We start from the raw sequence: 20634 nt of genomic DNA, 5'->3' as shown, positions 1-20634 counted from the left end.
ATACATACAGAGCATATCCTTACCGACCAGTCAACAACACAGTCACCACCTTTTATAATACATTCCACTGCAATACCATCCAAACCCTCTGCCTTGCTGGCTTTCATCTTCTGCAAAGCTTTCACTACCTCTTCTCTGTTTACCAAACCATTCTCCCTTACCCTCTCAGTTCACACAGCACCTCGAAAAAAACACAGTATATCTGCCACTCTTTCATCAAACACATTAAACAAACCTTCACAATACTCACTCCATCTCCTTCTCACTTCACCACTACTTGTTATTACCTCCCCATTAGCCCCCTTCACCAATGTTCCCATTTGTTCTCTTGTCTTACACTCTTTATTTATCTCCTTCCAAAACATCTTTTTATTTTTCCCAAAATTTAATGATACTCTCACCCCAAGTCTCATTTGCCCTCTTTTTCACCTCTTGCACCTTTCTCTTGACCCTCTGATTCTTTTTTTTATACATCTCCCAATCATTCACACTACTTCCCTGCAAAAATCGTCCAAACGCCTCCCTCTTCTCTTTCACTAACGATCGTAGTTCTTCATCCTACCACTCACTACCCTCTCTAATCTGCCCACCTTTCTCATGCCACAGGCATCTTTTGCTCAAGCCATCACTGCTTCGCTAAATACCTCCCATTCCTCCCCCACTCCCCGTACGTCATTTGCTCTGACGTTTTTTCATTCTGCACTCAATCTCTCCCGGTACCTCCTCACACAACTGTCCTTTCTAAGCTCACTTACTCTCACCACTTTATTCACCCCAGTATTCTCTCTTCTTTGCTGAATAGCTCGACAAATCTTGACCTTCGCCTCCACAAGGTAATGATCAGACATCCTTCCAGTTGCCCCTCTCAGCACATTAACATCCAAAAGTCTCTTTTTCATGCGCCTGTCAGTTAACACGTAATCCAATGATGCTCTCTGGCCATCTCTCCTACTTATATACGTATACTTATGTGTATCTCTCTTTTTAAACCAGGTATTCCCAATCACCAGTCCTTTTTCAGCACACCAATCTACAAGCTCTTCACCATTTCCATTTACAACACTGAACACCCCATGCACATGAATTATACCCTCAACTGCCACATTATTCACCTTTGCATTCAAATCACCCATCACTATAACCTGGTCTCGTGCCTCAAAGCTGCTAACACACTCACTCAACTGCTCCCACGATCTTTCTTCCCATGACCAGGTGCTTAGTCACCAATAATCGCCCATCTCTCTCCATCCACTTTCAGTTTAACCCATATCAATCTAGAGTTTACTTTCTTACACTCCATATCACATACTCCCACAACTCATGCTTCATAGGAAGAAAGGAAAGTGATTGGTTCTCAGTGAATGTCGGTTTGCAGCAGGGGTGTGTGATGTCGCCATGGTTGTTTAATTTGTTTATGGATGGGGCTGTTAGGGAGGTGAAGGCAAGAGTTTTGGAGAGAGTGGCAAGTATGCAGTCTGTTGTGAATGAGAGGGCTTGGGAAGTGAGTCAGCTGTTGTTCGCTGATGATACAGCGCTGGTGGCTGATTCGGATGAGAAACTGCAGAAGCTGGTGACTGAGTTTGGTAAAGTGTGTGAAAGAAGAAGGCTGAGTAGATGTGAATAAGAGCATGGTTATTAGGTACAGTAGGGTTGAGGGACAAGTCAATTAGGAGGTAAGTTTGAATGGAGAAAGTGAAGTGTTTTAGATATCTGGGAGTGGATTTGGCAGCAGATGGAACCATAGAAGTGGAACTGAGTCACAGGGTGGGGGAAGGGGCAAAAGTTCTAGGAGCATTGAAGAATGTGTGGAAGGTGAGAACATTATCTCAGAAAGCAAATATGGGTATGTTTGAAGGAATAGTGGTTCTAACAATGTTAAATGGTTACGAGGCATGGGCTATAGATAGGTTTGTGCGAAGGAGGGTGGATGTGTTGGAAATGAGATGTTTGAGGACAGTATGTGGTGTAAGGTGGTTTGATCGAGTAAGTAATGAAATGGTAAGAGAGATGTGTGGGAATAAAAAGAGTGTGGTTGAGAGAGCAGAAGAGTGTGTGTTGAAATGGTTTGGTCATGTGGAGAGAATGAGAGAGGAAAGATTGACAAAGAGGATATAAGTGTTAGATGTGGAGGGAACGAGAAGTGGGAGACCAAATTGGAGGTGGAAGGATGGAGTAAAAAAGATTTTAAGTGATTCGAGCCTGAACATGCAGGAGGGTGAAAGGCATGTAAGGAATAGAGTGAATTGGAACAATGTGGTATGCCAGGGTCGACATCTTGTCAATGGATTGAACCAGGGCATGTGAAGCATCTGGGGTAAACCATGGAAAGTTTTGTGAGTCTGGATGTGGAAAGGGAGCTATGGTTTAGGTGCATTATACATGACAGCTAGTTACTGAGTGTGAACAAATGTGGCCTTTGTTGTCTTTTCTTAGTGCTACCTCGTGCACGTGTGGGGGGAGGGGGTTGTCATATCATGTGTGGCGGGGTGGCGACGGGAATGAATAAAGGCAGCAAGTATGAATTATGTACATGTGTTTATATGTATATGTCTGTGTATGTATATATATATGTTGAAATGTATAGGTATGTATATGTGCGTGTGTGGACGTGCATGTATATACCCTTTATAATTTTCCACCTCCCACCTTTTTCATGCCACATGCATCTTTTGCACATGCTTTTACTGGTTTCCTAAATACATCCTATTCCTTTCTTCTCACCGCAATCTGAGCCTTCGAGGAGGATGAACATACCCCGCTTGACTCCTGTTTCCTCTTTGAGAAATTGAAATACAAGAATGGGAGGGTTTCCAGCCCCCCACTCGTTGGGATACCTGTATATGCATATATGTATATACTGTGTATGTGTCTTTCTTCATCTGTTTCTTGACATTACCTCACTAATGCAGGAAACAGTGATCAAGTATGAAAAAAAGATAGAGGAAATAATCCTTGCTTAGTTCCTTCCTCTTTTCTTCTTTTGTTAAGTAGTTAAGTAGTTAAGGTCCTACCCTCCTTATTCTCCTACAACATGCAGGTAATATGAGGGCAGTATTCTTTCTCCGCTTTCCCCAGTGACAAGATTCAGTATTCAAACTATATGGTATAAGTTTGTTAAGTGTACCTGGTGATTGAAATTTAGGAGTTGTCGTATACAAAAACTGCATTATTGAGTTGTGTAATGACCAGTGTGATGATGAGAACTTTCCTGTTGAAAGACAGAAATCAGTGATGAAAATGTTCACTGCATATGTAAGAAGCAAAATTGAATACTGCTTTGTTGTATGGTCAGCAATTAAGCAAACAGAAATGAATTGAACTGTACAGAAATGAGAAAAATTGTACAAGTACAGTTGAGGGACTGGGAAAACATGGACTGTGTACATAGAAGAGGAGAAAGATATATGACCATTTGAGCATGTCAACAAATAAGCATTGAAGAAAATATTTTAGGATCAAAGACAGAATAGGGGATAGGAGAGATGATACTACCCATGCATATCCTTTGTGTCGATGAAGGTGAATGAAAGAGTATGGAATGAGGGGGCTCGAAGACTTTCCCTCTTGTAGTACTCTCTAAAAGAAGGAACAGAGAAAGAGGCTAAACAAGGATTTTTTCCCTTATGGCTCAGTCATGTTTGTTGGACCACCTTGTTTCTATCTATCTGTCTAACTGTCTATCTAAATCTCTGAGACCCATTCTCTCTGGGAACTCCTGGTAGGGGGTGGCCATGGCAAAAGATGTCCATGATGGTGAACTCTAGTGTAGCTTCTTAGCTTTTAGTGCCTCACCCTTAACAGGCCACTAGCAGAGGCAACTCCAATGCAGTGTTGTTCCCAGTGGCTGATACCTACTTCCTGTTTACTGGGGAAATAGTAAATGCACGTGAAAGTTCATGAAACTTATAATTAAGGCACCAAAAATAGATATTCAAGAGCCCACTTGGAAAGATAGTGAGACATAACTGTTTTGTCTACAAAGAATGAGAAATTTATGAGGACAGATTGCTAAAAGTTCATCCTCATGAAACCTAGAGAGACATCTTTTTGATATTTTTGTGGTGGCACAGAATAACAGTGTTTTGAAACTAGCAGGATAGATAGTGAGTGCTGCACATTTAGCTCTTAGGTAAGTCTTATCTTGAATGCGCATTGTTAGAAACATTCTCCCTTCCCCCTCTCAGTCTCTACTGTATTTATTCACTTCTTGATCTACTTCTTCGTAATCTAGATACTTATCTTACATATTGCTATGCATTCTATTCCAGGTTTTTTTCAGATATATATTATTCAAATATTGTTTTCATTATAGTCTCAGTTTCCTTTACTAACCAGTTATGTCCTTGCTAGTTTGAGTAGTTTTTAGTTATTTGGAACATAGCTGCAAGTGATACAGCTGCAAATTCAGACTTTTGCCTCAGTATTAACATGCCAACTTCTTGAATAAAAATCTTTTGGTTGGAATCATTGAACCAAGCTGCTTTAATTAGTTATATTATCCCTGTTGTCACTACCCTAGGAAATAATGTAGATGATTAAAGTATGAAATTAATCGATATGAATATTAAATGATATCGAAAACTTTTTCAGCTCTCTTTAACTAAGTCAATATGTGTAAATTGTCCTTGAGACTCTGAACTTTTGATTCACCCCATGTATATGCGAATGGAGTTGTGGATGATGCATGAAATTGAAGCTGCACTTAAGTAAGAGAAACTTTTTTTCTTCAGTATATGTGATAATTTTTATTATGATTACAGTTACTGCAAAGAACCAGCATCTGTTCCACCACACGAATGGCCAGATGATATTACACAGTGGCCGATCTGCCGAAAAAGAATCGCAGCTGTTAAAAAAATTCATGCCGCTGAACATATGGCATGTGAGGTTATTGGCCACCCCTGCTGTATAGGCATTCATGGCGAGTGCCGAATTACAACGCGGGAGTACTGTAATTTTGTGCGTGGTTACTTCCATGAAGAGGCTACGCTTTGCTCTCAGGTATTGAAGATAGATGAAAATGTTTTACCGTCATCTTTAGTTGAAAATTAATGGTAGCATACTTATATTCTTACTAGTTACCATTAAACATATCAAGAAAAAGTCTTGGTTCTTTTAGAATCCATTTTATGGAATTGCTCTAATCTTAAGGTGGTGACAGACCTCCTTTGTTGTTTCTCTCAGCCTGTCACCAGTGTGCACATTCAAAATAGAATTTGGAGGATTATGTGTTACCATTTTTTTTTTATTCATCAAACTTTAGCAATAGGAACCTCATTTTAGCATATTTGATCTTATATTTTTTTCCCACTGACTACTCATTCATAAGTTTTGTAGTGTACATTTGTACATTAAAGTAAGATACTAACAGAGCAAGTTTTGATTAAGTCATAATAGGGATGAATTCTCAATACATTGATAGTTATTTTTAGTTATTAGTTCAGAACCCAGTATCATTTGCAAGCTTGAAGTGACTGCTAGTTTCCCTCAGAAGCCTAGATACCAGCTTTTAGAATGTTACATAGTTAACTGGTTAGGCTTTGAAGATGGGAATATACCTGGCAGAAAGTGTGAAGAAGGAGGTATATAGTTGTTATGTTGTAATTGGCACTGTAAAGTTTTATTCATATGGACTGCATTTCTAGGGTGTTTTGTTTGTGAGCTGTTTTGTAGTGTCATTGGTGTTGGAGGATGATATGGTCTGCTGCACGTGTTATGAGTCCTTCTCTTAGATGCCTGTCTTCTCTTATGGTTGCATAATTGTACAAAGGTGGGAGGAAGGATTTAGATGCGAGTCTGGTTACTGGATGAAGGCCATGGGGATGTTGTGTTTATTTATGTAGTTATTGATAACTAAAAATTGACCAATTTCAATAAAAAAAGAAGTCCTGGTGTTACCCAGGACTTTTCTTAAGGCTCCTGCAGCCCAAGGCTGTTCTAGTACCAGTAGCATGGAATTGTACACTCCTTTGGAGTGAGAATATTTCTGATGAGACTGTTCTAATGACACAGGCTATCGAAGGTGACTTTTCATTTTCAGTGCAACTTCAAGCAGACAGAGCACAGTAACACTGGGTATTGTGTTCCCAAAGTTGGATAAGTATTTCTATGTCTTCGCTTCTGATGCCTTTGGTATTGAGTTGCAGGATGTTTAGTTTGTCATTAGGGTTCTGTGGAGTAATAGGATTTGTTTGGGAGGAGTGACACTAAGCATTCTGTGCTGTTGTTTGTTGGGTGTTTGTGCTGGCATTTAGGGGGTTTTGGAAGTTATTTCCTTTGTGGCTATTTCATGTCAAATATTCTGAGTAGTCTTTCATTAGTGACTGAAGTGTGACAGTAATGCCTCAAATTGATGGGCATTTGGTACTCCGGTATTGTAGGGTTAGGGTTAATGTCACCAGCTTGCATCAACAGCCATCATCTCTAAGTATTGAAAAAAAAAATGTTTGCAAATGTGAAATGCTTGGATACAACTCATAGTCCATCACTGTGGCTGGAGACAGCTTCAGGCTACACTCCAAACAGGAGCTGGGAAAGTTGTCTTCTTTTTAGGTATAAAGATTGTTGCTGGGCACAGTTTATTGATGGTTGGAAGGTATCAACAGTTGCTCTTTTCATACAAAGAATTGATCCACAGCAGGGATGCCTCCAGCTCTGCATCGTTACTAGACAGAATTGAATCAAAAGCAGTCTGACGTATCAGCTATCCCAAGTTAACTTCAAAACTTGACCCACTTGCCCTTTGCCTTAATATTGGCTCTTTTTCCCTCTTATTAAGTTTTTGCTCCCAAGAGCTAGCTGATTGTTTGCCCCCACCCCATGCTAGAATAAGCTACTGTGTCATAAGATTAATGTGTGGCCTATGGCAACTTGAGGAAGGGCCATTATGATAAGATTTGTAGAGGTTTCCAGAAAAGAAGAGAGAATGTTGGGGAGGGGAGAGTGGTGAGAGTAAGTGAGCTTGGAAAGGAGATTTGTTTGAGGAAGTACCAGGAGAGATTGAGTGTAGAATTGCAAAAAGGAGAGATTGAGTGTAGAATTGCAAAATGTAAGAGCAAATGACATGAGGGGAGTGGATGAGGAATGGGATGTATTTAGGGAAGCAGTGATCACTTGTGCAAAAGATGCATGTGATATGAAAGAGGTGGGAGGTGGGCAGATTAGAAAGGTGAGTGAGTGGTGGGATGAAGAAGTAAGGTTTTATTGAAAGAGAAGAGAGAGGCTTTTGGGTGGTACTTACAGGGAAGTAGTCCAAATGACTGGGAAATGTATCAAAGAAAGCAACAGGAGGTCAAGAGAAAGGTGCAAGAGGGAAAATGAGAGTTGGGGTGAGACAGTATCACTAAATTTAAGGGAGAATAAAAAGATGTTTTGGAAGAAGGTAAATAATGTGCATAAGACAAGAGAAAAAAATGGGAACATCGGTCAAGGGAGCAAGTGAGGAGGTAGTAACAGGTAGTGATGAAGTAAGGAGATGGAGTGAGTATTTTGAAGGTTTGTTGAACGTGTTTGATGATAGAGTGGCAGATAGAGGGTGTTTTGGTACGGGTAGTGTACGAAGTGTGAGGGTCAGGGAGAATGATTTGATAAACAGAGAAGAGGAAGTGAAAGCTTTGCGGAAGATGAAAGCCAGCAAGTTAATGGGTTTGGATGGTAATGCAGTGGAATTTATTGAAAAAGGGGATGACTGCTGGTAAGGATATTCAGTGTATGTATGGATCATGGTGAAGTTCCTAAGGATTGGTGGAATGCATGCATAGTGCCATTGTACAAGGGCAAAGGGGATGAAGATGAGAGTTCACACTAGAGGCATAAGTCTGTTTGTTCCTGGAAAATTATATGGGAGTACCAGGAAAGACTGAGTACAGATTGGAAAAAGGTGAGAACAAAGGACATAAGGGGAGTGGGGGAGGAATGGGATGTATATAGGGAAGCACTGATGGCTTGCGCAAAAGATGCTTGTGGCATGAGAAGCGTGGAAGGTAGGCAGATTAGAAAGGGTAGTGAGTCGTGGGATGAAGAAGTAAGATTATTAGTGAAAGAGAAGAGAGGCATTTGGACGATTTTTGCTGGGAAATAATGCAAATGAGTGGGAGATGTATAAAAGAAAGAGGCAGGAGGTCAAGAGAAAGGTGCAAGAGGTGAAAAAGAGGGCAAATGAGAGTTAGGGTGAGAGAGTATCATTAAATTTTAGGGAGAATAAAAAGATGTTTTGGAAGGAGGTAAATAAAATGCGTAAGACAAGGGAAAAAATAGGAACTTCAGTGAAGGGGAGGTGATAACAAGTAGTGGTGATGTGAGAAGGAGATGGAGTGAGTATTTTGAAGGTTTGTTGAATGTGTTTTGAAGATAGAGTGGCAGATATAGGGTGTTTTGGTCAAGGTGGTGTGCAAAGTGAGAGGGTTAGGAAAATGATTTGGTAAACATAGAAGAGGTAGTAAGAGCTTTGTGGAAGTTGAAAGTCAGCAAGGCAGCAGGTTTGGATGGTATTGCAGTGGAATTTATTAAAAAAGGGGGTGACTGTATTGTTGAGTGGTTGGTAAGGTTATTTAATGTATGTATGATTCATGGGGAGGTGCCTGAGGATTGGCAAAATGCTTGCATAGTGCCATTATACAAAGGCAAAGGGGACAAAGGTGAGTGCTCAAATTACAGAGGTATAAGTTTGTTGAGTATTCCTGGTAAATTATATGGGAGGGTATTGATTGAGAGGGTGAAGGCATGTACAGAGCATCAGATTGGGGAAGAGCAATGTGGTTTCAGAAGTGGTAGAGGATGTGTGGATCAGGTGTTTGCTTTGAAGAATGTATGTGAGAAATACCTAGAAAAGCAAATGGATTTGTATGTAGCATTTATGGATTTGGAGAAGGCATATGATACAGTTGATAGAGATGCTATGTGGAAGGTATTAAGAATATATGGTGTGGGAAGCAAGTTGTTAGAAGCAGTGAAAAGTTTTTATCGAGGATGTAAGGCATGTGTATGTGTAGGAAGAGAGGAAAGTGATTGGTTCTCAGTGAATGTAGGTTTGCGGCAGGGGTGTGTGATGTCTCCATGGTTGTTTAATTTGTATATGGATGGGGTTGTTAGGGAGGTGAATGCAAGAGTTTTGGAAAGGAGGGCAAGTATGCAGTCTGTTGTGGATGAGAGAGCTTGGGAAGTGAGTCAGTTGTTGTTCGCTGTTGATACAGCGCTGGTGGCTGATTCATGTGAGAAACTGCAGAAGTTAGTGACTGAGTTTGGTAAAGTGTGTGAAAGAAGAAAGTTGAGAGTAAATGTGAATAAGAGCAAGGTTATTAGGTACAGTAGGGTTGAGGGTCAAGTCAGGTGGGAGGTAAGTTTGAATGGAGAAAAACTGGAGGAAGTGAAATGTTTTAGATATCTGGGAGTGGATTTGGTAGCGGATGGAACCATGGAAGCGGAAGTGAATCATAGGGTGGGGGAAGGGGCGAAAATTCTGGGAGCGTTGAAGAATGTGTGGAAGTCGAGAACATTATCTCGGAAAGCAAAAATGGGTATGTTTGAAGGAATAGTGGTTCCAACAATGTTTTATGGTTGCAAGGCATGGGCTATGGATAGAGTTGTGCACAGGAGGGTGGATGTGCTGGAAATGAGAGTTTGAGGACAATGTGTGGTGTGAGGTGGTTTGATCGAGTAAGTAAAAATAGGGTAAGAGATGTGTGGTAATAGCGTGGTTGAGAGAGCAGAAGAGGGTGTTTTGAAATGGTTTGGTCACATGGAGAGAATGAGTGAGGAGAGATTGACCAAGAGGATATATGTGTCAGAGTTGGAGGGAACGAGGAGAAGTAGGAGACCAAGTTAGAGGTGGAAAGATGGAGTGAAAAAGATTTTGAGTGATTGGGGCCTGAACATGCAGGAGGGTGAAAGGCGTGCAAGGAATAGAGTGAATTGGAACGATGTGGTATACTGGGGTCGACATGCTGTCAGTGGATTGAACCAGGGCATGTGAAGCGTCTGGTGTAAACCATGGAAAGTTCTGTGGGGCCTGGTTGTGGAAAGGGAGCTGTGGTTTCGGTGCATTATTACGTGACAGCTAGAGACTGAGTGTGAACAAATGGGGCCTTTATTGTCTTTTCCTAGTGCTACCTCGCGCGCATGAGGGGGGGAGGGGGTTGTTATTTCATGTGTGGCGGGGTGGCGATGGGAATTAATAAGGGCAGACAGTATGAATTATGTACATGTGTATATATGTATATGTCTGTGTGTTTATAGATATGTATACGTTGAGATAAATAGGTATGTATATTTGCATGTGTGGACGTGTATGAATGTATATGTGTATGTGGGTGGGTTGGGCCATTCTTTCGTCTGTTTCCTTGCGCTACCTCGCTAACGCGTGAGACAGCGACAAAGCAAAATAAATAGATAAATATGTTTGTAAGTAGGAGAGATGGCCAGAGAGCGTTATTGGATTCTGTATTGATTGATAGACACGTGAAAGAGAGACTTTTGGATGTTAATGTGCTGAGAGGTGCAACTGGAGGGATGTCTGATCATTATCTTGTGGAGGGGAAGGTGAAGATTTGTAGAGGTTTTCAGAAAAGAAGAGAGAATGTTGGGGTGAAGAGAGTGGTGAGAATAAGTGAGCTTGGGAAGGAGACTTGTGTGAGGAAATACCAGGAGAGACTGAGTGCAGAATGGATAAAGGTGAGAGCAAATGATGTAAGGGGAGTGGGGGAGGAATGGGATGTATTTAGGGAAGCAGTGATGCCTTGTGCAAAAGATGCTTGTGGCATGAGAAGTGTGGGAGGTGGGCAGATTAGAAAGGGTAGTGAGTGGTGGGATGTAGAAGTAAGATTAATAGTGAAAGAGAAGAGAGAGGCATTTGGACAATTTTTGCAGGGAAGTAGTGCAGATGAGTGGGAGATTTATAAAAGAAAGGGGCAGGAGGTCAAGGGAAAGGTGCAAGAGGTGAAAAAGAGGGCAAATGAGAGTTGGGGTGAGAGAGTATCATTAGATTTCAGGGAGAATAAAAAGATGTTTTGGAAAGAGGTATATAAAATGTGTAAGATAAGAGAACAAATGGGAAGTGAAGGGGGCTAATGGGAAGGTAGTGGTGATGTGAGAGTGAGTATTTTGAAGGTTTGTTGAATGTAGTAGATAGATAAAGTGGCAGATATAGAGTGTTTTGGTCAAGGTGGTGTACGAAGTGAGAGGGTCAGGGAGAGTGGTTTGGTAAATGAGAAGAGGTAGTGAAAGCTTTGCAGAAGATGAAAGCCAGGAAGGCAGCAGGTTTCGATGGTATTGCAGTGGAATTTATTAAAAAAGGGGGTGACTGTGTTGTTGACTGGTTGATGAGGATATTCAGTGTATGTATGGCTCATGGTGAAGTGCCTGAGGATTGGCGGAATGCATTTATAGTGCCATTGTACAAAGGCAAAGGGGATTGAGGTGAGTGTTCAAATTACAGAGGTATAAGCTTGTTGAGTATTCCTGGGAAATTATATGGGAGGGTATTGATTGAGAGGATGAAGGCATGTACAGAGCATCAGACTGGGGAAGAGCAGTGTGGTTTCAGAAGTGGTAGAGGATGTGTGGATCAGGTGTTTGCTTTGAAGAATGTATGTGAGAAATACTTAGAAAAACAAAGGGATTTGTATGTACCATTTATGGATCTGGAGAAGGCATATGATAGGGTTGAGAGAGGTCCTCTGTGGAAGGTATTAAGAGTATATGGTGTGGGAGGCAAGTTGCTAGAAGCAGTGGAAAGCTTGTATTGAGGATGCAAAGCATGTGTATGAGTAGGAAGAGAGGAAAGTGATTGGTTCCCAGTGATTGTCAGTTTGTGGCAGGGGTGTGTGATGTCTCCATGGTTGTTTAATTTGTTTATGGATGTGGTTGTTAGGAAGGTGAATGCAAGAGTTTTGGAGAGAGGGGCAAGTATGCAGTCTGTTGTGGATGAGAGAGCTTGGGAAGTGAATCAGTTGTTCACTGTTGATACAGTGCTGGTGGCTGATTCATGTGAGAAACTACAGGAACTGGTGACTGAGTTTGGTAAAGTGTGTGAAATGAGTTTGGTAAAGTGTGTGAAAGAAGAAAGCTGAGAGTAAATGTGAATAAGAGCAAGGTAACTAGGTTCATTAGGGTTGAAGGACAAGTTAATTGGGAGTTAAGTTTGAATGGAGAAAAACTGGAGGAAGTGAAGTGTTTTAGGTATCTGGGAGTGGATTTGGCAGTGGATGGAACCATGAAAGCAGAAGTGAGTCACAGGGTGGGGGAGGGGGCGAAGGTTCTGGGAGCATTGAAGAATGTGTGGAAGGCGAGAACATCATCTCAGAAAGCAAAAATGGGTATGTTTGAAGGAATAGTGGTTCCAACAATGTTATATGGTTGCGAGGTTTGGGCTATGGATAGGGTTGTGCGGAGGATGGTAGATGTGTTGGAAATGAGGTGTTTGAGGACAATATGCGGTGTGAGATGGTTTGATCGAGTAAGTAATGAAAGGGTAAGAGAGATGTGTGGTAATAAAAAGAGTGTGGTTGAGAGAGTAGAAGAAGGTGTATTGAAATGGTTTAGTCACATGGAGAGAATGAGTGAGGAAAGATTGACAAAGAGGATATATGTGTCAGAGGTGGAGGGAATGAGGAGAAGTTGGAGACCAAATTGGAGGTGGAAGGATTGAGTGAAAATGATTTTGAGTGATTGGGGCCTGAACATGCAGAAGGGTGAAGGGCGTGCAAAGACTTGAGTGAATTAGAATGATTTGGTATACCAGGTCGACATGCCGTCAATGGTATGAACTAGGGCATGTGAAGCATCTTAGGTAAACCATGGAAAGTTTTGTGGGGCCTGGATGTGGAAAGGGAGCTATAGTTTTGGTGCAGTATACATAACAGCTAGAGACTGAGTGTGAACGAATGTGGTCTTTGTTGTCTTTTCCGTAGTGCTACCTCGCACATGTGGGGGAGGAGAGGGGTATCGTGTGGCAGGGTGGCGACGGGAATGAATAAAAGCAGCAAGTATGAATTATGTACATGTGTATATATGTACATGTCTGTGTATGTATATGTATATACGTTGAAATGTATAGGTATGTATATGTGCGTGTGTGGACGTCTATGTATATACATGTGTATGTGGGTGGGTTTGTCTGTTTCATTGTTCTACCTTGCTAACGCGGGAGACAGCAGCAAAGTAAAAATAAACAGATATAACGAAACTACATATGTATGTAGGAGAGATGGCCAGAGAGCATTTTTGGATTATGTGTTAATTGATAGGCATGTGAAGAGAGACTTTTAGAAGTTAATGTGGTGGGAGGGGCAACTGGAGGGATGTCTGATCTTTATCTTGTGGAAACAAAGGTGAAGATTTGTAGGGGTTTGCAGAGAAGAAGAGAGAAGCAGTGATGGCTTGTGCAAAAGATGTTTGTGGCATGAGAAAGGTGTGAGGTGGGCAGATTAGAAAGAGTAGTGAGTGGTGGGATGAAGAAGTAAGATTGTTAGTGAGAGAAAAGGGAGAGGCTTTTGGACGATTTTTGCAGGGAAGTAGTGCAAATGACTGGGAGATGTATAAAAAAATGTGGCAGGAGTTCAAGAGAAAGATGCAAGAGGTGAAAAAGAGGACAAATGAGAGTTGGGGTGAGAGAGTATTGTTAAATTTTAGGGAGAATAAAAAGATGTTTTGAAAGGAGGCAAATGAAATGTGTAAGACAAGAGAACAAATGGGAACTTCGGTGAAAGGGGAGGTAGTAACAAGTAATGGTGAAGTGAGATGAAATGAGTATTTTGAAGGTTTGTTGAATTTGTTTGACAATAGAGTGGCAGATTTAAGGTGTTTTGGTGGAGGTGGTGTGCGAAGTGAGAGGGTCGGGAGAATGATTTGGTAAACAGAGAAGAGGTAGTGAAAGCTTTGCTGAAGATGAAAGCCAGGAAGGTGGTGGGTTTGGATGGTATTGCATTGGAATTTATTAAAAAAGGGGGGGGACTGTGTTGTTGACTGGTTGGTAAGGATATTCGATGTATGAATGGTTCATGATAAAGTGCCTAAGGATTGGTGGAATGCATGCATAGTGCCATTGTACAAAGGCAAAGGGGATAAAGGTGAATGTTCAAATAACAGAGGTATAAGAGTGTTAAGTATTCCTGGGAAATTTTATGGGAGAGTATTGATTGAGAGGGTAAAGGCATGTACGGAGCATCAGATTGGGGAAGAACAGTATGGTTTCAGAAGTGACAGAGGATGTGTGGATCAGGTGTTTCCTTTGAAGAATGTATGTGAGAAATATTTAAAGAAAAAAAAGGATTTGTATGTAGCATTTATGGATCTGAAGAAGGCATATGATAGAGTTGATAGAGATGCTCTGTGGAAGGTATTAAAAATATATGGTGTGGGAGGCAAGTTGTTAGAAGCAGTGAAAAGTTCTTAGCGAGGATGTGTACGAGTGGGAAGAGAGGAAAGAGATTGGTTCTCAGTGAATGTTGGTTTGCAACAGGGGTGTGTGATGTCTCCATGGTTGTTTAATTTGTTTATGCTTGGGGTTGTTAAGGAGGTGAATGCAAGAGTTTTGGAAAGAGGGGCAAGTATGCAGTCTGTTGATGAGAGAGCTTGGGAAGTGAGTTAGTTGTTGTTCACTGTTGTTACAGCGCTGGTGGCTGATTCAGGTGAGAAACTGCAGAAGCTGGTGACTGAGTTTGGTAAAGTGTGTGAAAGAAGAGAGCTGAGAGTAAATGTGAATAAGAGCAAGGTTATTAGGTACAGTAGGGTTGAGGGACAAGCCATTTGGGAGGTAAGTTTGAATGGAGAAAAACTGGAGGAGGTGAAGTGTTTTAGATATCTGGGAGTGGATTTGGCAGCAGATGGAAGCGGAAGTGAGTCATGGGGTGGGGGAGAGGGCAAAAATTCTGGGAGCGTTTAGAATTGTATGGAAGGCGAGAACATTATCTTGGAAAGCAAAAGTGGGTATGTTTGAAGGAATAGTGGTTCCAACAATGATATACGGTTGCAAGGCGTGGGCTATAGATAGAGTTGTGCAGAGGAGGATGGATGTGCTGGAAATGAAATGTTTGAGGACAATATGTGGTTACTGTAAGGTGGTTTGATCAAGTAAGCAATGAAAGTGTAAAAGAGATGTGTAGTAATAAAAAAAGTGTGGTTGAGAGAGCAGAAGAGGGTGTTTTGAAATGGTTTGGTCACATGGAGAGAATGAGTGAGGAAAGATTGACAAAGAAGATATATGTGTCAGAGGTGGAGGGAATGAGAAGTGGGAGACCAAATTGGAGGTGGAAAGATGGAGTGAAAAAGATTTTGAGTGATCGGGGCCTGAACATGCAGGAGGGTGAAAGGCATGCAAGGATTAGAGTGAATTGGAACGATGTGGTATACTGGGGTCGACGTGCTGTCAATGGATTGAACCAGGGCATGTGAAGCGTCTGGTGTAAACCATGGAAAGTTCTGTGGGGCCTGGATTTGGAAATGGAGCTATGGTTTCAGGTGCATTATACATGACAGCTAGAGACTGAGTGTGAACGAATGTGGCCTTTGTTGTCTTTTCCAAGTGCTACCTCATGCACATGTGGGGGGGAGGGAATTGTCATTTCATGTGTGGCGGGGTGGTGATAGTAATGAATAAAGGCAGCAAGTATGAATTCTGTACATGTGTATATATGTATATGTCTGTGTGTGTATATATATGTATATGTTGAGATGTATAGGTATGTATATGTGCATGTGTGGATGTGTATGTATATACATGTGTATGTGGGTGGGTTTGGCCATTCCTTGCGCTACCTCACTAACATGGGAGACAGCGACAAAGTATAATAAATGAATAAGTAAAATATATATATACGTGTATATATATATATATATATATATATATATATATATATATATATATATATATATATATATATATATATATATTTTTTTTTTTTTTGTACTATTTGCCATTTCCCGCGTTAGCGAGGTAGCGTCAAGAACAGACGACTGGGCCTTTGAGGGAATATCCTCACTTGGCCCCCTCCTCTGTTCCTTCATTAGGAAAACTGAAAACGAGAGGGAAGGATTTCCAGCCCCCCGCTCCCTTCCCTTTTAGTCGCCTTCTACGACACGCAGGGAATACGTGGGAGGTATTCTTTCTCCCCTATCCCCAGGGATAATATATTTATATTTATTTATTTTGCTTTGTCGCTGTCTCCCGCGTTTGCGAGGTTGCCCCTTCCTAGCGCTACCTCGCTCACACACACACACATATATATATATATATATATATATATATATATATATATATATATATATATATTTTTTTTTTTTTTTTTTTTTTTTTTTTTTTCTTTTCATACTATTCGCCATTTCCCGCATTAGTGAGGTAGCGTTGAGTACAGAGGACTGGGCTTTTGAGGGAATATCCTCACCTGGCCCCCTTCTCTGTTCCCTCTTTTGGAATGCGGAATGCGTGCATAGTGCCATTGTACAAAGGCAAAGGGGATAAGAGTGAGTGCTCAAATTACAGAGGTATAAGTTTGTTGAGTATTCCTGGTAAATTATATGGGAGGGTATTGATTGAGAGGGTGAAGGCATGTACAGAGCATCAGATTGGGGAAGAGCGGTGTGGTTTCAGAAGTGGTAGAGGATGTGTGGATCAGGTGTTTGCTTTGAAGAATGTATGTGAGAAATACTTAGAAAAGCAAATGGATTTGTATGTAGCATTTATGGATCTGGAGAAGGCATATGATAGAGTTGATAGAGATGCGCTGTGGAAGGTATTAAGAATATATGGTGTGGGAGGAAAGTTGTTAGAAGCAGTGAAAAGTTTTTATCGAGGATGTAAGGCATGTGTACGTGTAGGAAGAGAGGAAAGTGATTGGTTCTCAGTGAATGTAGGTTTGCGGCAGGGGTGTGTGATGTCTCCATGGTTGTTTAATTTGTTTATGGATGGGGTTGTTAGGGAGGTGAATGCAAGAGTTTTGGAAAGAGGGGCAAGTATGAAGTCTGTTGTGGATGAGAGAGCTTGGGAAGTGAGTCAGTTGTTGTTTGCTGATGATACAGCTCTGGTGGCTGATTCATGTGAGAAACTGCAGAAGCTGGTGACTGAGTTTGGTAAAGTGTGTGAAAGAAGAAAGTTAAGAGTAAATGTGAATAAGAGCAAGGTAATTAGGTACAGTAGGGTTGAGGTCAAGTCAATTGGGAGGTAAGTTTGAATGGAGAAAAACTGGAGGAAGTAAAGTGTTTTAGATATCTGGGAGTGGATCTGGCAGCGGATGGAAACATGGAAGCGGAAGTGGATCATAGGGTGGGGGAGGGGGCAAAAATCCTGGAAGCCTTGAAGAATGTGTGGAAGTCGAGAACATTATCTCGGAAAGCAAAAATGGGTATGTTTGAAGGAATAGTGGTTCCAACAATGTTGTATGGTTGCGAGGCGTGGGCTATGGATAGAGTTGTGCGCAGGAGGATGGATGTGCTGGAAATGAGATGTTTGAGGACAATGTGTGGTGTGAGGTGGTTTGATCGAGTAAGTAACGTAAGGGTAAGAGAGATGTGTGGAAATAAAAAGAGCGTGGTTGAGAGAGCAGAAGAGGGTGTTTTGAAATGGTTTGGGCACATGGAGAGAATGAGTGAGGAAAGATTGACCAAGAGGATATATGTGTCGGAGGTGGAGGGAACGAGGAGAAGTGGGAGACCAAATTGGAAGTGGAAAGATGGAGTGAAAAAGATTTTGTGTGATCGGGGCCTGAACATGCAGGAGGGTGAAAGGAGGGCAAGGAATAGAGTGAATTGGATCGATGTGGTATACTGGGGTTGACGTGCTGTCAGTGGATTGAATCAGGGCATGTGAAGCGTCTGGGGTAAACCATGGAAAGCTGTGTAGGTATGTATATTTGCGTGTGTGGACGTATGCATATACATGTGTATGGGGGTGGGTTGGGCCATTTCTTTCGTCTGTTTCCTTGCGCTACCTCACAAATGCGGGAGACAGCGACAAAGCAAAAAAAAAAATATATATATCTTTTTCTTTCATACTATTCGCCATTTCCCTCGTTAGCGAGGTAGCGTTAAGAACACAGGACTGGACGTTTGAGGGAATATCCTCACCTGGCCCCCTTCTCTGTTACTTCTTTTGGAAAATTAAAAGAAAAAAAAGGAAGGATCCCCCCCCCCCCCCCCCCCCCCCCCCCCCCCCCCCCCCCCGCTCCCTTCCCTTTTAGTCGCCTTCTACGACATGCAGGGAATACGTGGGAAGTATTCTTTCTCCCCTATGCCCAGGGATATATATATATATATATATATATATATATATATATATATATATATATATATATATATATATATATATATAATATGTGTGTGTGTGTGTGTATATATATATGGAGATGGAGTGAGTATTTTGAAGGTTTGTTGAATGTGTTTGATGATAGAGTGGCAGATATAGGGTGTTTTGGTCGAGGTGGTGTGCAAAGTGCGAGGGTTAGGGAAAATGATTTGGTAAACAGAGAAGAGGTAGTAAAAGCTTTGCGGAAGATGAAAGCCGGCAAGGCAGCAGGTTTGGATGGTATTGCAGTGGAATTTATTAAAAAAGGGGGTGACTGTATTGTTGACTGGTTGGTAAGGTTATTTAATGTATGTATGACTCATGGTGAGGTGCCTGAGGATTGGCGGAATGCGTGCATAGTGCCATTGTACAAAGGCAAAGGGGATAAGAGTGAGTGCTCAAATTACAGAGGTATAAGTTTGTTGAGTATTCCTGGCAAATTATATGGGAGGGTATTGATTGAGAGGGTGAAGGCATGTACAGAGCATCAGATTGGGGAAGAGCAGTGTGGTTTCAGAAGTGGTAGAGGATGTGTGGATCAGGTGTTTGCTTTGAAGAATGTATGTGAGAAATACTTAGAAAAGCAAATGGATTTGTATGTAGCATTTATGGATCTGGAGAAGGCATATGATAGAGTTGATAGAGATGCTCTGTGGAAGGTATTAAGAATATATGGTGTGGGAGGCAAGTTGTTAGAAGCAGTGAAAAGTTTTTATCGAGGATGTAAGGCATGTGTACGTGTAGGAAGAGAGGAAAGTGATTGGTTCTCAGTGAATGTAGGTTTGCAGCAGGGGTGTGTGATGTCTCCATGGTTGTTTAATTTGCTTATGGATGGGGTTGTTAGGGAGGTGAATGCAAGAGTTTTGGAAAGAGGGGCAAGTATGAAGTCTGTTGGGGATGAGAGAGCTTGGGAAGTGAGTCAGTTGTTGTTCGCTGATGATACAGCGCTGGTGGCTGATTCATGTGAGAAACTACAGAAGCTGGTGACTGAGTTTGGTAAAGTGTCTGAAAGAAGAAAGTTAAGAGTAAATGTGAATAAGAGCAAGGTTATTAGGTACAGTAGGGTTGAGGGTCAAGTCAATTGGGAGGTGAGTTTGAATGGAGAAAAACTGGAGGAAGTGAAGTGTTTTAGATATCTGGGAGTGGATCTGGCAGCGGATGGAACCATGGAAGCGGAAGTGGATCATAGGGTGGGGGAGGGGGCAAAAATTCTGTGAGCCTTGAAGAATGTGTGGAAGTCGAGAACATTATCTCGGAAAGCAAAAATGGGTATGTTTGAAGGAATAGTGGTTCCAACAATGTTGTATGGTTGCGAGGCGTGGACTATGGATAGAGTTGTGCACAGGAGGATGGATTTGCTGGAAATGAGATGTTTGAGGACAATGTGTGGTGTGAGGTGGTTTGCTCGAGTAAGTAACGTAAGGGTAAGAGAGATGTGTGGAAATAAAAAGAGCGTGGTTGAGAGAGCAGAAGAGGGTGTTTTGAAATGGTTTGGTCACATGGAGAGAATGAGTGAGGAAAGATTGACCAAGAGGATATATGTGTCGGAGGTGGAGGGAACAAGGAGAAGAGGGAGACCAAATTGGAGGTGGAAAGATGGAGTGAAAAAGATTTTGTGTGATCGGGGCCTGAACATGCAGGAGGGTGAAAGGAGGGCAAGGAATAGAGTGAATTGGAGCGATGTGGTATACCGGGGTTGACGTGCTGTCAGTGGATTGAATCAGGGCATGTGAAGCGTCTGGGGTAAACCATGGAAAGCTGTGTAGGTATGTATATTTGCGTGTGTGGACGTATGTATATACATGTGTATGGGGGTGGGTTGGGCCATTTCTTTCGTCTGTGTCCTTGCGCTACCTCGCAAACGTGGGAGACAGCGACAAAGCAAAAAAAAAAAAATATATATATATATATATATATATGATTGGCAGAATGCATGCATAGTGCCATTATACAAAATCAAAGGGGATAAAGGTGAGTGTTCAGATTAGAGGTATAAGGTTGTTGAGTATTCCTGGTAAATTATATGGGAGGGTATTGATTGAGAGGGTAAAGGCATGTACAGAGCATCAAATTGGGGAAGAGTAGTGTGGTTTCAGAAGTGGTAGAGGATGTGTGGATCAGGTGTTTGCTTTGAAGAATATGTGAGAAAGATTTAGAAAAACCGATTTGCATGTAGCATTTATGGATCTGGAGAAGGCATATGATAGAGAGTATATGGTGTGGGAGGTAAGTTGTTAGGAGCAGTGAAAGTTTTTATCAATGATGTAAGGCATGTGTACAAGAAGGAAGAGAGGAAAGTGATTGGTTCCCAGTGAATGTCAGTTTGCAGCAGGGGTGCATGATGTCTCCATGATTGTTTAATT

The 20634-nt window shown here is 41.6% G+C and overlaps 1 protein-coding gene across 2 annotated transcripts in view; it reads left to right on the top strand.

Annotated features, from left to right (window-relative positions):
- Positions 1-20634, top strand: part of rho-5 (rhomboid-5) — a 120030-nt gene that overhangs the window by 89594 nt on the left and 9802 nt on the right. For both annotated transcript variants that reach the window (XM_071656861.1, XM_071656862.1), the window contains one exon: positions 4761-5001. In XM_071656861.1, the coding sequence (XP_071512962.1) occupies positions 4761-5001 (241 nt within the window). The remainder of the gene's footprint in view (positions 1-4760; positions 5002-20634) is intronic.

This window comes from Panulirus ornatus, chromosome 63, assembly GCF_036320965.1.
Source record: "Panulirus ornatus isolate Po-2019 chromosome 63, ASM3632096v1, whole genome shotgun sequence".
Classification (NCBI taxonomy): Eukaryota; Metazoa; Arthropoda; class Malacostraca; order Decapoda; family Palinuridae; genus Panulirus; species Panulirus ornatus.
The sequence above is the reverse complement of the archived record's forward strand: the minus strand, read 5'-3'. Positions and strand labels throughout refer to the sequence as shown.